Source organism: Mesoplodon mirus (assembly GCF_964341445.2).
Source record: "Mesoplodon mirus genome assembly, chromosome: 8".
NCBI classification, from domain to species: domain Eukaryota; kingdom Metazoa; phylum Chordata; class Mammalia; order Artiodactyla; family Ziphiidae; genus Mesoplodon; species Mesoplodon mirus.
Window position 1 is genome coordinate 8,559,502 of NC_138984.1, and position 17,343 is coordinate 8,576,844.

The following is a 17,343-nucleotide window of genomic DNA, read 5'->3' on the forward strand; positions in this document are numbered from 1 at the left end:
CCCCTGTACAAATGAGGAAACCACTAAGGGACAAGATCAGGATCTGAACCAAAGTCTGAAGCCAGAGTCTATGACCTTCCCATTATGCAGTTCGGTTTAGAAGGGCCCTCCCTTCCAGTTCTTAATTGTAAAAAATGAGAGGGTAGAAAAGGAACTTGAGCTCTAGAAACAATCAAGCTAAGCAACTTCTAAGGGATCTGCAGTGCAAAGCCTAAGTGTTGTCTCATTTACGATGAAGATACTAAGGAGGCTGGGGAGAGGACTGAGACAAAGCCACAGAAGCTTCTTTGCCCAAGCTCAACTTCTTCTCATCATCTCATGCCAGCTAGAGATTTCAGACACACCATCTTGCACATATACATACACAAAGCCAAGGTTCTCCAAGAGCAAAACCAATTGAAAAACAGTCCTGAGAAGGATTGTTTAATCACTGCAGGAGATAAATGAGAAGACATCTGAATTAATCTCCTCATATGTCCTCATGGATTCTGTCCCAGTTGTTCTATTAGTGCTCAGTTGTGGCTCTCACCATTCTCAACAGTACAGAGTCCAAGAATATAGGATCATACACTGTGCACTAGGGTTATAATGGTGAGCAAGACAAAAGTGGGGGAAGATAGGCAAGTCAACTGGGCAATGAATGATAATATGGTGTGATAAGGACAACGGGGGCAATACTGGGCACTGGGGAAGCAAAGAGGACCTAGTCCAGCTCTGGTGGGGGAAATTGGGGAGGGTTTCTTAGAAGAAGTCTCTTTAAATTGAGATCTAAAGAACTAACTAGTAGAATGTATACATATAGCTAATTCACTTCACTGTACAGCAGAAACTAACACAACATTGTAAAGCAATTATACTCCAATAAAAAAAAGAAAAAAAAAAGAAGTAACTAGTAGATTCACCAGACCTTGAGGGAGAGAAGGGTATTTCAGGCAGAAGGAATAGTACGTGCAGAAGCCAGTTATCTCTAGCTGGCATGAGATGATGAGAAGTTGAGCTTGGGCAAAGAAGCTTCTGTGGCTTTGTCTCAGTCCTCTCCCCAGCCCCCTTATTATCTTCATCATAAATGAGACAACACTTCGGCTTTCCACAGCAAATCCCTTCAATGGATCTTTGAAGGAAGTGAAAGTGGTTCTGAGTGTGAGGTGGGAGAAGAGTGAAGAGATGGGAGGCTGGAGAGGTGAGTAGCAGCTAATGCCTTGCATAACTTTGTACACATAGAAAAGGATTTGCACATTATTCAACAAAGAACCACTGAGAGATTTTAAGCAGGAGACTAATATGGTTTGCAATTTAGAAAGATCAGTTTGGAGAATGGACTAGAGTGGGCCAAGTCTGGAGGCAGACAGTCGAGTACTTAAACTAGGGGTAGTGAACAGTGGGGAAGATGGGTGGATGAACTGGAGAGATGCTTGAGAGGCTAAACTGAGTCCAGGGTGAAGGCTTTCTGGATCTCTGGTTGGATCACCACATCAAGGGGTTGTAATTAGCCTCAAGGGGGAGCAGAAGAGGCTGGACGTGCTTTGCTTATATGGTTTTAAGTGCCTGTGAGGCAGCCCAAATAGGGATGCCCAGGGAGTGGCTGGATGTGCAGCCCTCTTGCCTTCAACTCTGAAACAGTGTGCCCCAATGACAACACTGGCAGTAATTGCTGCCATTTTCCCTTCTGTTTCTTCTACTGAATGTGTCAATTCTAGCTCCTGTCCTGTTTTCATGCGTGACTTTATTTCATATATCACTTTAGATTTCTTTGCACCTTAGTTATCTCGGTGTTAGGGGTACCATAGGAAACCTTCTAGGAAAAAAAAGTCAGGAAAAGAGATACAATCTCATCATAATCTGACCCAAGTGGCCATTTTACTTTAATAGCTTGCATTTTTAAAAGCTATAACCTTAAGATTTAAGACCAAGATACAAATTCTAAATTGCACTTCTTACCAGGAACTAGTGTTGACTGCTCCCTGAAGTTCAATGCACTATTTTAGAAAGAATTTATTAACTTTGGCCAGAGACCCATGAATGTACCACTTCTCCCAGACTACTCAATTTTGGACAGTGACATCATTGACAGACTTCTGTTTTTTAAACATTTCATATATTAAGGGAAATGTTAGAGATAACTGTGTCTGAAATGCAAGCAATGTTAAGAGGTTGAACAGGAAGGACATAGCTAATGAGAGGCTAGGAAATGAGATAATCTCTTTTAGAGAATCATCTGATATTGAGGAAACAAGGAATTTACAAAGGAGGGGATACAATGAAATTAACCAATGAGTGGAGCCATCCTTTGGGATCAGTAACCTTTAGACCTGGACCTAACAACAAAGCTGTGGTAGATGAATGGATAGAGCTGATCTACCCAGGAGTTTGTTTCCTCTAAAAATAGGTTTTAAAAATTTTTTTCCAGACTCAGAAGGCTATATCTTAAATTAAGAAGTGAAAGAATCAAGGTTGGAATAAAGAACTATTCGTGTATAAATGTTGGAAACTACCTACTTTTACTTTAATAATTGAAGGCCAAGGCACAAAAGACCCTACATAACCAAATGTCTGCATTTTTTACTACCTTTAAATTATACCTCAATAAAAAAAAACCATGAAAAAAGAAGTCAGAAAAGGAGAAAAAAAGGGTACATTATTAGATCTTGTGGCTAAATAGAAATAATTTATATCTATTGTCCTTAACAGGATCAAAAGCAGGAAACAATAAGCAAAGCTTATTTAAAAAAAAAAAAGCTTCTGAGCTGCCTAAACAGACTACATTTCCCTTGGATCATTAAAGGGACTTCCTCAGTAAGTGATGCCACCCTACACCCTGAATCCCATTAATAAAAATGCAGAGAATTCTTGGAGTAATAAACAAGGGTGGTTTTCTCTCTTATTTTTTCCATTATTTTTCAAATAATCTATAAAATAGTTTAACTCTTTCACCAATATTAAAGTCATGCATACTCATCCCAGCAATCAAAGATTTAGCTCTTTGGGTTTAGGCGTTTCATGGTGGGAGGAAAGAGTACTAGATCCATTTATTTAAAATCCAGGCTGAAAAACAAACAAGAAGTCCTTGTCCATCTGAAGATCTTAATATATTTATTTGAAAACCAAGTTGTGTGAAAGAGAACACTAGATAGTCATATACCATCTCTTCAACCAAAGACTTGGACACAAGGTCAGCACAGAGGCAATGATACATGCAGTGAATAGCAGGTCTCAGCATGAACTTCCTCACAGGCGTTTCCAATATGAGCCTGGACAATCTTCTTCAGGTGAGCAATAAAATCCTGGGGAAGGCGGGAGAGGGAGAAGCTAGGGTTATTCTTTATTTAAAAAACATTAAAAAAACCCAAAACAAACTACTAGATGTTGAAGTCTAAAACTAGCCTATAGACTTCCATGGTGGTCCAGTGGTTAAGACTCCACGCTTCCACTGCAGGGGTAATGGGTTCAATCCCTGGTTGGAGAACTAGAATCCCACATGTTGCACAGTGCGGCAAAAAAACAAAAAACAAAAAAACACCCAAGATAAAAAACCAAAACAACAAACAAACAAACAAAAAACAAACTAGCCCCTAACCCTGCTGATGCAGTCCTAATATGACAGTTTGTGCTAAGACAGACTATAGTTTCCAAATTCTCATTTGACTGGATATCTTACCCTTTTAAAAACTAACAAGGGGAACTTCCCTGGTCATCCAGTGGGTAAGACTCCACGCTCCCAATGCAGGGGGCCAGGGTTCGATCCCTGGTCGGGGACTAGATCCTGCATGCATACCGCAACTAAGAGTCCGCATGCTGCAACTAAGAAGTCCGCATGCTGCAACTAAAAGATCCTGCATGCTGCAATTAAAATCCGCGTGCCGCAACTAAAATTCCACGTGCTGCAACTAAGACCCGGCGCACACTAAATAAATAAATACAAAAGTAAATAGATAAATAAATAAATACGAAAAAAAAAACCTAACAAGAATCCGATTTCCAACTGAAAACTTCTAAGCCATTTTGTAGTTAACTGTCTTGAAAGACTTAATCAGGGGGTTTTCAGTAAGGTATTGTGAAAGGCTGAAGAGGGCTACTGTGAGTTCAGTTCTGCACACAGACTGAGAGCTCAGGGTATTAATATTGTCATGTGCTGGTTGGGTAAAGCTTAGGAAACCATCAAGAGCTGAAAGACAATTTTCAAAAGCAGGAAGGGAAGTTATAAATCTCCAAACTGTCTCTTGGAGGCTTGAATATATTTTTCTACTAATAGCAGGGTTTCTGCCTTAACATTTATCTGAGGTTTCTATAAAAGCTTTCATTAATTGCTACTTAGTGTGTAACACAGCGCTAGATTTGCAACTTGACATTTCAAATGTATTTTTCTTTTGTCCTAATGTAATAAATGATACTGATCTTACTTTGTTTAAAAAGTAGAATAAATTCATATTTGTTTGACAACGTACTTGTAGTAGGGTGGAATTAGAGAACCTTGATTATACAGTTTATATGCATCTTCAGATACGTGATGACCATTCAAAAAAAACTGGAGGAAACAGAATGACAATTTCGTGAAATTGCAATCTTTTGCATCTAAAAACCCCCTTCAACATTGTTAGGACACTGGCATAATAATAATCTTTTTCAACTGGACAAAGCTTTGTGTTACAGTCTAACTGACCCCAAAGTACCTATAAGCACTATGTCTTATACATATTAGATGTTCAATAGCTTCTCGAATAATGAATGGTAAGGCTTTTAGTGCCAAAAGTATTGCCAAAGGAAAGGGAGAGAGAGAAGAATCAGTGAGGAATTTAGACCTGTGCTACTCAAAGTGTGATCTACGGACCAGTGCCCGTCCACAAACTATAACTGATCCACAACAAGGAGCTTACATCAAAATGGAAATCACCTCCGTCACTGAGCTGACAGTCAGTTCTCAGCTGACTTTTTGGGGTTAGTGGGTAGCAAGGCTTTTTTGATGAGAGGAGCATTGAGTTACATTCTGGAGCAAGCTCCCTACTTCGTCATGGACCTATGAAATCAGTTTGCAGTCCAGCCACTTTGAATAGCACTGGTAGAACACTAGAGGGTAGAGAGTCAAAGAAGGAAAAAGGAATTGGTATATTCCGTATTCACGAAGAGGTCAAAGAAGGGTAAATTTTAATACCGTTTAGGTAAACAGGGGTTAAGTACAAAAGGGAAAAAGTGAGACCATGTCTCTGTATAAAACATTTGTGAAGAACCGACTAAGAGATTTCCCTTGATATACAATTTTGTTCCACACACACCTCTGGTCCTTAGTCATCAATATACTCAAATGGTTCTGGGGGTTCTGGCTCTTGTTCCTCTTCCTCAATTTTCGGGCCATGGGCTGCCACAGGTTCCACCAGCTCTTCAATGTCTTCACTGGTATCCTTCAGAATGATGATGCCTCCAATGGACAGCTATTAAACAGAGCAAGGAATGAAGAAGCACAAGCTCCACTCATATTTCCAGAATGCTCCAGAATCTTTTTTTGTTTTTTCGGTACGCGGGCCTCTCACTGTTGTGGTCTCTCCCGTTGCGGAGCACAGGCTCCGGATGCGCAGGCTCAGCGGCCATGGCTCACGGGCCTAGCCGCTCCGCGGCATGTGGGATCTTCCCGGACCAGGGCACGAACCCATGTCCCCTGCATTGGCAGGTGGACTCTCAACCACTGCGCCACCAGGGAAGCCCGCTCCAGAATCTTGAGTGCATATTTGTTAAATGGTACCTCAAGGCTACTAGAATGATTTGGAAATAAAGAACTGGGATGGAACTACACTTTCCTAGATGAGTCAGGAAACCTAGGCATTTGTGCCTATGTGATGCTACACTAGTGACTTAACTAAACTGTTCAAACGTAAGAAGGGGCTAATAAAATCTTCCTGATCTATTCCTTCAGGTTAGTCTGAGGACTGAATGAGGACATCATTGCCAATGTGCATAAGAAAGGATAAAGATAACTGTAATCTATACGAGTACCTGTAAATTTAACCCAGTGGCTCTGGATGGTAGAACATGTGGTGTTGCTGTTTGGATGATGCATCCCAATTTAAGAAGTATTTCTCAGTACTGCACTAGCCTCAGCTGGACTGCAGGGAGAATGTTTACTATCCAAAGACGGTATTCTAATGCCTTGCTACTCAGTGTGTGGTCCTGGACCAGTAGCATCCTCATTATCTCAGAGCTTGTTAGAAATGCAGAAAACTTGGCCCCGCTTTAGATCTCTGAATTTGTATTTTAACAAGATCCTCAGGTGATTTATATGCATGTTAAAGTTTGAGGCGCACACTAGTCTAACAGATACTTTATCATTTGTGAGAAAACCATCATTTTGGACACAAGAGACAATCTACGAATGAAAAGCCAATTTTTCTCCAGCAATTTCAGAATGATAGAGCAATATAAGTATCACAAATATCTGAGTGTTTTTCACTATAATCTACAAATCCTTGTGATGCGAGACAGTGAAAAACTAGACTGGAAACAAAAGGGAAGTAGAGTGTAGAAGCAATTCTATTAAGCCCTCTCCCAAACATATTAGCGAAAGGTAAATTCAAAACTCAAAACTGTCTGCCCATCTCTGGTGTGCTAATCTTATTCTATTTGCTTGCCTGTGTCAAAGGAAATGGAAAGCTGCTCTCTGTAATTAAATCAGTCAACAGTGAAGGGAACATCTGGCAAAAACATATTTCTACCAAAGCACATTACTGGGAAGGAAAAGAAGCCCAAGCACGTTAGGCAAATGATTCATGTATGTATAAGCATCTCTGCAGTCCAACCTAATCTAATTTTTACTCATCAGAACTCTGCTCTGCCACGCTGTACAACGGGTGTGCCTTCATGAATTTCTGAACTATTTCCCTTCTCTCAATACATACACATTCATACACATTAATCTATAACCCTTTCACTTAAAAAGCTGGCTTTCCTTGAAGAAAAGCCATTTTATGAATGGACTCTTCCTTTAATACCAATATTCATCCAAGAACAGAGTAACATGGCCACTATCCTAATACTCCATGGTCTAAAAGTCTATTTGAACCTTCTAAAGGACCAAATGGAGATCAATCTTTTACTCAGCAGAAAATATCCATGTTCACCAAAGGACTTCCTGCAATTTGGAAATATATGGCTGCAGATTACAGTGGTACTATTTCATGCTTAACTGGAATGCTCCAGCCCAAATCCTGCAATATAATCAACATATGGGAAGAGCTTTTTATAGCTACATGGTTTAGATTTATTAATGCCTTATATGTTAGAGAGAAAGTTCACACTCTCTAAGCAGAGAATAAGATATATGACATTCTGTTTTCTGACAAGGCTAGTGACAACGGAAGACAGAGGTAATGGGACACTTCCGGCTGCCAAATGTTCCACACTCTCTATAAGACATCTTTTAAGATGGACAGGAAACAGAGTAGGAATGCCATCCATTTTCAAAACTAAAGCTGCTGGGATTTCCCTGGTGGTCCAGTGGTTAAGAATCTGCCTTCCAACGCAGGGGACGCGGGTTTGATCCCTGGTTGGGGAACTAAGATCCCACGTGCTGTGGGGCAACTAAGCCCATGCACCGCACCTACTGAGCCCACGTGCCACAAACTACAGAGCCCATGCACTCTGGAGCCCACATGCCACAACTACAGAGCCCACGCGCCGCAACTAGAGAGAAGCCCGCACACCACAATGAAGAGCCTGCGTGCTCTGGAGTCCGCACACCACAACTAGAGAACAGCCCGCGCACCACAACGAAAAATCCCGCATGCCACAAAGAAGATCCCGTGTGCCACAACTAAGACACAACATAGCCAAAAAACAAAATAAATAAATATTAAAAAAAAAAAAACCCTGAAGTTGCCTCTTTCAAATGCAATGTCTGAGGAAGGATCTGATGACCCTGCCATTGAGGGTTCTGGAGGGAATGAGTCAGGGGGCACCCCTTTCTTCACTGCACACACACAGAGGCAGTCTTTTCTTCCTTTTTAAAAAAATTGAGATATAATTCACATAACATAAATGATCTCTTTTAAAGTATACAATTCAGTGATTTTTTTTTTTAGGATACAAAGTTGTGCAGCCACCTCCACTATCTAATTCAAGAACACATTCATCAACGTAAAAGAAACTCTGCACCTGCTAGCCGTCATTCTCCATCCCCCACTCCCAGCTCCTACAACCGCTAAAGCAACTTCTGTCTGTATGGATTTGTCTATTCTGGACATCTCAAATAAACAGAACCATACATTATGTGGACTTCTGCGTCTGGCTTTTTTCACTTAGGATAAGGTTTTTAAGTTTCAAACACGGTGGAGTATATGTCAGTATGTCATTTCTTTCAGCTGAATAATACTGCATTGTGCATATCACATTTTGTTTATCCATCCACCACTTGATGGACATTTGAGTTGTTTCTACCTTCTGGCTATTATATATAAAGCTGATATAAACATTAGTGTACAAGTGTTTGTGTGGACATAGTTTTCATTCTCTTGGGCACATACTAAGGAGTGGAATTGCTGGGTCATATAAGTCTACATTTAACTTTTCGAGGAACTGCCAAACTGGTTTCCATAGAGGCTGCAACACTTTACATTCCTACCAGTACTATATGCGGCTTCCAATTTCTCCATATCCTTGCTAACTTTAACCTACAAACCTATTGTCTTTTTCTTTTTCTTTTTTTTTTTGCGGTATGCGGGCCTCTCACTGCTGTGGCCCCTCCCTGTAGCGGAGCACAGGCTCCAGACGCCCAGGCTCAGCGGCCATGGCTCACAGGCCCAGCCGCTCCACGGCATGTGGGATCCTCCTGGACCGGGGCACGAACCCGTGTCCCCCGCACCGGCAGGCGGACTCTCAACCACTGCGCCACCAGGGAAGCCCCTATTATCTTTTTGATTATAGCCATCCTAGGGTATTATGAAGTATCTCCTTGTGGTTCTGATTTCCATTTCCCTAATGATGAATGATGTTGAGCATCTTTTCATGTGCTTTTGGCCATTTGTAAATCTTCTTTGGAGAAATGTCTATTCAAATCCTTTGCCCAGTTAAAAAATATATTTTTTTAAATCATTGAGTTTTAAGAGTTTAAAAAAATGTATTTGGATATAAGTCTCTCATCAGGTATGTGATTTGAAAATATTTTCTATTCTCTGGGTTTTTTTTCCACTTTCTTGATAGTGTCTTTTGTAACACAAAAGTTTTTAACTTGATTAAGTCCAATTTATCTTTTTTGGGGGTTGCTTCTGCTTTAGATGTCACATATGAGAAAACACTGCCTAATCCAAGATCATAAAGATTTACAGATAGGGTTTATATAGTGTTAGCTCGTACATTTAAGTCTTTGATCCATTTTCAATTAATTTTTATATATGCTGTAAGGTAGGGATCCAATTTAATTCTTTTGCATATGGATAGCCAGTTGTCTTAAGCACCATGTCTTAAAAATATTATTCTTTCCCCATTGAAGAAAATCAATCGACCATAAAATGGATTAAAGACCTAAATGTAGGGCTTCCCTGGTGGCGCAGTGGTTGAGAATTTGCCTGCCAATGCAGGGGACACAGGTTCGAGCCCTTGTCTGGGAAGATCCCACATGCCGCAGAGCAACTAGGCCCGTGAGCCACAATTACTGAGCCTGCGCGTCTGGAGCCTGAGCTCCACTACAAGAGAGGCCGCGATATTGAGAGGCCCGCGCACCGCGATGAAGAGTGGCCCCCTCTTGCCACAACTAGAGAAAGCCCTCTCACAGAAATGAAGACCAAACACACCCATAAAATAAAATAAATAAATTTTAAAAAATTATAAAAAAATAATAGGAAGTTACATGGCCCTCACCATTCAGGTTTATCTCTCATCCTAGTACTGGGTGTTTAAAAAAAAAAACAAAAACAAAAACAAAAAAAACCTAAATGTAAGACCAGATACTATAAAACTTCTAGAGGAAAACACAGGCAGAACACTCTTTGACAGAAATCGCAACAAATTTTTTTTTAGATCCATCTCCTAGAGTAATGGAAACAAAAGCAAAAATACACAAATGGGACCTAATTAAACTTAAAAGCTTTTGCACAGCAAAGGAAACTATAAAACAAAAAGACAGCATACAAAATAGGAGAAAATATTTGCAAACAATGTGACTGACAAGGCATTAATTTCTAAAATATATAAACAGCTTATACAGCTCAATATCAAAAAAGCAAACAATCCACTCAAAAAACGGGCAGAGAACGTAAATAGACATTTCTCCAAAGAAGACATACAGATGGCCAACAGGCACATGAAAAGATGCTCAGCATCACTAATTATTAGAGAAATGTAAATCAAAACCATAATGAGCTATCACCTCACACAGGTGAGAATGGCCATCATCAAAAAAACTACAAATAATACATGCTGGAGAGAGTGTGGAGAAAAGGGAACCTTCTTCCTACACTGTTGGTGGGAATATAAATTGGTGCAGCCACTATGGAGAACACTATGGAGGCTCCTTAAAAAACTAAAAACAGAGTTACTATATAATCCAGTAACCCCACTCCTGGGCATGTATCTGGAAAAGACAAAAACTAATTCAGAAAAATATATGTACCCCAATGCTCACAGCAGCTCTACTTACAATAGCCAGGACATGGAAGCAACCTAAATGCCCACTGACAGATGAATGGATAAAGATGTGGTATATATATGTACACACACACACACACACACACACACACACAGAGGAATATTACTCAGCCATAAAAAAGAATGAAATAATGCCATTTGCAGCAACAGGGATGGACCAAGAGATTATCATATACTCAGTGAAGAAAGTCAGAGAGACAAAGACAAATATAATATCATATCACTTATCTGTGGAATCTAAAAAACGCTACAAATTTATTCAGATAATACTGTAGAAAGCAAACTTACGGTTACCAAAGGGGAAAGGGTGGGGGGGGGGATAAATTAGGAGTCTGGGATTAACAGATACACACTACTATATATAAAAGAGATAAACAACAAGGACCTACTGTATAGCACATGGGAACTATATCCAATACCTTATAATAACCTATAATGGAAAAGAATCTGAAAAAGAGTAGATATATACATAAATGTATAACTGAATCACTTTGCTGTATGTATACCTGAAACTAATACAACATTGTAAATCAACTATACTTCAATTATAAAAAAAGTCAAATTGACCATAAATTTTTGGACTCTCAATTTAAATTCATTTATCTGGATGTCTATCCTTATGCCAATACCAGTTTTGATTACTGTAGCTTTGTAGTAAGTTTTGAAATTGGGAAGTGCGATTCTTCCAACTTTGCTCTTCTTTCTCAAGACTGTTTTGGCTATTCTGGGTCCCCTGTATTTCCATATGAATTTTAGGATCAGTTTGTATATTTCTGCAAAAAAAGTCAGCTGGGATTTTGATAAGGACTGTGTTGAATCTATAGATCAAATTGGGGAGTACTGCCATCTTGAGTAATACTAAATCTTCCAATTTGTGAACATTAATTATTGGCTCTGTAGTTTTTTTCCTTGTAATGTCTTTGCCTGGTTTTACTACAGAGTAATACTGGCCACAAAGAATAAGTTTGGCAGTGTTTCCTCCTCTTGTATTTTTTTAGAGCAGTTTGTAAAGGATTGATGCTATTTTTTCTTTAAACATTTGATGGACTTAACCAGTGAAGCCATCTGGCCCTGGGCTTTTCTTTATTGCTTTCTGATTATTAATTCAATCTCTTTACTTGTTATATATCTATTCAGATTTACTATTTCTTCTTGAGTCAGTTGTAGTAGTTTGTCTTTCTAGGACTTTGTCAATTTCATCTAAATTACCTAATTTGTTGACATATAGTTATTCACAGTATACTCTCATAATCCTTTTATTTTTGTAAGGTTGGTAGTAATGTGTAAGGCTGATAGTAAGTAATGTCCCTTCTTTGTTTCCTGATTTTAGTAATTTGAGTCTTTCCCCTTTTTTTTGGCTTTTTTTTTTTTTTTTTTTTTTTTGCGGTATGCGGGCCTCTCACTGTTGTGGCCTCTCCCGCTGAGGAGCACAGGCTCAGCGGCCATGGTTCACGGGCCTAGCCGCTCCGCGGCATGTAGGATCTTTCCAGACCGGGGCACGAACCCGTGTCCCCTGCATCGGCAGGCAGACTCTCAACCACTGCGCCCCCAGGGAAGTCCCTTTCCCCCTTTTTTTATTAAACAGATAGAAATTTATTTGCCATATATAATAAGAATAATCATAACAATATCCAACTTTAGTATACACGTACTGTGTGCCAGACATGGTTCTGTATGGCTCACGTATGTGCCAAACATACCTATATGTTGTGTCCCCTCCCCCAATTCATATGATGAAATCCTACCCCACCCCCACAAAGTGTAATGGTATGAGAAGGTGGGTCTTTAGGATGCAATTAGGTCATGAAGGCAAAGCCCTTAGGAATGAAATTCATGCCCTTGTAAGAAGAAACATGAAGAGAGTTTGCTTTCTCTTTCTCTTCTATGTGAGGATACAATGAGAAGAGGGCTGTCTATAAGCTGGGATGATGGCCTTTACCAAGAACTTGCTCATGCTGGCACCCTGTTCTTGGACATCTAGTCTCAGAACTGTGAGAAAGAAAGATTTGTTGTTTAAGCCATCCAGTCTTAAACAGTAGGTGGCAATTTGCTATAGCAGCCAGAACAGACTAAGACATACTTCAATGCAAATTACATTTTTATACAGTGTGTACACATCAACACCAATTTATGATTGCACTGTACAGCTGTCTTTTAAATCAGATAAGAGGAAAAAAGACCAAGGAGTGGGTGGTGAGCTGGACACCCTGGGGACAGGGTGAGAGCAGACTCCGGCCACAGGGTGGGGTCCCTCTGGTGTAGAGTTCTGTGACCACATTTTCTGAACTCCAACTCATCTGATAAAGAATTTTTCTGGATCCCTTCATAATCTTAAGAATTACTGAAGACCACAAATAACAAATATTGGCAAGGATGTGGAGAAAAGGGAACCCTTGTGCACTGTTGGTGGGAATGTAAATTGGTTCAGCCACTATGGACAACAGTATGGAGGTTCCTCAAAAAACTAAAACTAGAACTACCAGATGATCTAGCAATTCTACTCCTGGGTAGTATTTGAAGAAAATGAACATTAATTTGAAAAGATATATGCACTGCAATATTCATAGCAACACTGTTTACAATAGCCAAGATATGGAAGCAATGTAAGTGTCCATAAACAGGTGAATGAATAAAAAAGAATAAATGGACTACTCCTCAGCCATAAAAAAGAATGAAATTGTGCCATTTGCAACAACACAGATGGACTTGGAGGGTATTATGCTCAGTGAAATAAGTCAAATACTGTATGATATCACTTATATGTGGAACCTAAAATATAAAACAAACTAGTGAATATAACAAAAAAGAAAGAGACTCACAGATATGGAGAACAAACTAGTGATTACAGTGGGGAGAGGGAAGGGGGAGGGACGAGATGGGGCAGGGGATTAAGAGGTACAAACTACTATGTATAAAATAAACTACAAGGATATATTGTACAGCACAGAGAACATAGCCAATATTTTATAATAACTAGAAATGGAGTATAACCTTGAAAAATTGTGAATCACTATGTTGTAACCTGAAACTTACATAATATTGTAAATCAACTATACCTCAATTAAAAAAATTAATGGAGAAAAAACAGGAAAAAAAGAGTTACAAACAAAAATACACTTATACTATCTTTTATATTTACCTATATAATTATGTTTACCAGTGCTCTGTATGTTTTCATGTGGATTCAAGTTACTATGTCTTCACTTCATCCTGAAAGGTTCACTTTAGTACTTCTTGTATGGCAGGCTGGCTAGCAACAAATTCTCTTAGTTTTCATCTGTGAATGTCTTAATTTTGCCTTCATTTTTGAAGGATAGTTTTGTTGGATATGGCATTCTTGGTTGAGACTTTTCTTTGAGCACTTTGACTATATCAACATTCTGACTTCTGGCCTCCATAGTTTCTAATGACAAATCAGCTGTTGGTCTTATTGTGGCTCTGGGTACATGAGGAGGAGTTGTGTTTCTCTTGCTGCTCTCAAGATTCTCTGTCAAATCTGTTGCGTTTCTATACAATAACAATGAACTAGCAGAAAGAGAAACTAAGAAAACAATCCTGTTTACAATTGCAACAAAAAGAATAAAATACCTAGTAGTAAGTTTAATCAAGGAGGAGAAAGACCTATATACTGATAACTGAATAAGCCATTGTTGAACGAAACTGAAAATACAAAGAAATGGAAAGACATTTCATGCTCATAAATTAGAAAAATTAACAATATTAAAATGTCCATATACCTAAAGCAATCTATAGATTCAATGCAATCCCTATCACAATCCCAATGACATTTGTTTTTACGGAAATAGAACCAAAAAAATCCTAAATTTTAAAACATAAATACAGAAGACCTGGAATAGCCAAAGAAATCCTGAGAAAAAAGAACCAAGCTGGAGGTGTCACACTCCCTGATTTCAAATTATACTACAAAGCTGTAGTAATCAAAGCAGCATATTATCGGCAGAAAAATAGACACAACAGACACACAGATCAATGGAACAGAACTGAACATTCAGAAATAAACCCACAAATACAGACAACTAATTTACGACAAAGGAGCCAAGAGCATACAGTAGAGAAAGTAAAGTCTCTTCAATAAACCGTGTTGTGAAAACTGGACAGCCAAATGCAAAAGAATGAAACCAGACCACTCTCTTACAACATACACAAAAATTAACTGGACAGCCAAATGCAAAAGAATGAAACCAGACCACTCTTTTATAGCATACACAAAAATTAACTCAAAATTTATTAAAGACTTGAATGTAAGACCTGAAACCATAAGACTCCTAGAAGAAAACATAGGCAGTATGCTTTCTGACATTGGTTTTAGCAGTATCTGTCTGGATATGTTTCCTCAGACAAGGGAAACAAAAGCAACAATGAACAAATGGGACTACTTCAAACCAAAGGTTTCTCCACAGCAAAGGAAACCATCAATGAAAAGAAAACCTACCAAATGGGAGAAGATATTTGCAAATCATATATCCATCATACAAGAGGTTCATATCCAAAATATATAAAGAACTTTCACAACTGACCAACAAAAAAAACAAATGACTAAATTTAAAAAAAGGCAAAGGAGTTGAATAGATATTTTTCCAAAGAAGATACAGGTGGCCAACAGGCACATGAAAAGATGTTCAACACTGCTAATTATTAAGTAAATGCAAATCAACCAAAACCATGAGATATCACCTCATACCCAATAGAATGGCTATTATCAAAAAGGCAAAAAATAACAAGGGTTGGAGAGTATGTGGAGAAAAGGAAACCCTGGTACACTGTTGGTCGAAATGTAAATTGATGTAGCCATTGTGGAAAACAGTATGCAGATTCCTCAAAGAATGATCCAGCTATTCTATTTCTGGGAGTCTGAAAACACTAATTTGAAAAGATATATGTACCCCTATGTTCATAGCAGCATTATTTATAACAGCCAAGATATGGACACAACCTAAGTGCCCACTGATAGGAGGATGGATAAAAAAGATGTGATACACATACACACACACACACACACACAATGAAATACTTACGACTCAGCCATAAAAAAAGGATGAAATCTTGCCATCTGCAATAACATGGATACACCTTGAGGGTATTATGCTAAGTGAAATAAGTTAGATGGAAAAAGACAAATACCATGATTTCACTCATATATGGACTAAAACAAAAAAAGTAATGAACAAGCAAAACAAAACAAAGCAAAAAAAAAAAAACATAGAGAAAACAGTAACTTCTGGGGGGTGAAATGGAGAAAGGGGGGTCAATTGTATGGTGATGGATGGAAACTAGAGTTTCGGTGGTGAGCATACTGCTGTGTATACAGAAGGTGAATTATAATGTTGTATACACAAAACTTACATTTGTTATAAACCAATGTTACCTCAGTTAAAAAAAAGAAGAAAAAGAAGAAAAGAATCCTTCTTTGTCTTTCAACAGTGTGATTATGATGTGTCTAGGTGTGGATCTCTTTATCTTACTTGGATTCACTGAGCATCCTGGATATGTAGATCAATGTTATTCATAAAATTATGGAAGTTTTCAGTCATTATTTCTTCAAATATTCTTCTATACTTTTCTCTTTTTGGGACTCCCATTATCCCATTTCTGTGTATGTTGGTATGCTTGGCTTTTAACAGGTCTGTTCTTTTTTTCTTCACCCTTTTTTTGTTCCTCAAATGACCTATTTTCAAGTTTGCTCAAGTCTTCCTGAATCAGCTGTTGAGCTCCTCTAGCAAATTTTTCATTTCAGTTATTGTATTTTTCAAATCCAGAATGTCTATTTGATTATTTTTTACAATTTCTATCTCTTTACTGATATTCATGATTTGTTAAGACAACATTCTTATACTTTCCTTTAGTTCTTTAGACATAGTTCCTTTAGTTCTTTGAACGTATTTTAGTTGATTTAGTCTGTCTATTATGTACATCTAGGCTTCCTCAGAGACAGTTTTATTAACTGCTTTTTTCCTGTGTATGAGTCATGTTTTATTGCTTTGTATGTCTTGTAATTTTCTGTTGAAAACTGGACATTTAAATAATATAATGTGGCAACTCTGGAAATCAGATTCTCACCTCTCCCCAGGGTTTGCTGCTGTTGTCTGTTTTGTGACTTTTCTATAAAGTATTTTCTGTTGTATGTGACCACTGAAGTCTCCTCTCAGTTACCTGATTGGACAGCTAATGACTAGCCAGGGATTTCCTTAAACACCTGGAACAGTAAGTCTCCGAGTCTTTGCTGAGGGGCTATGTGTGTGATTGGGGCACACCTTCAACAGTCAGCCAGGCACAGACAGAAGAAATCTTTTCGCTTGTAAATGAACAACTGTTACAGCTTCCTTGTATTTATTTTGAGCAAAGGCTTAACAATCATTTAAGTTCCAGCTGAGGAAAATCAGCCTCCTCATATGGCCTCATGACACTGAACATATACTTTGCTCTCTTTAGTTCTTCATAATTGTCAAAATCACTAGGTGCTTTGTGTGCTTAAAGTATTCACTAGTTGTGTACTAATATACCTGTTCTGGCACGAGCAGTTTTGAAAGGATGCTGTTAGAATATATTCTCTGGAAACATGTCACTTTAGCGAGCTGGGTTGCAGATTAGATAGCGACTACATTTAATGTGTCCATTAGTGGTTCTATTAATTCATTCATTCGACACTGCAGACCAAGCAGTATTAGGTCTTAGTAATGCAAAATTAATAGGAGATGGGAA

At 38.6% G+C, this 17,343-nt stretch overlaps 1 protein-coding gene across 1 annotated transcript in view; it reads right to left on the bottom strand.

The window, feature by feature from the left end:
- Positions 1–3,073: 3,073 nt before the first annotated feature.
- Positions 3,074–17,343, bottom strand: part of PSMD1 (proteasome 26S subunit, non-ATPase 1) — a 105,105-nt gene continuing 90,835 nt past the window's right edge. The window contains exons 24-25 of the mRNA XM_082630016.1: positions 5,268–5,423; positions 3,074–3,281 (exon numbers count right to left, since the gene is read on the bottom strand). Coding sequence (XP_082486142.1) covers positions 5,277–5,423 — 147 coding nt within the window. The 3' untranslated portion in view covers positions 3,074–3,281; positions 5,268–5,276. The remainder of the gene's footprint in view (positions 3,282–5,267; positions 5,424–17,343) is intronic.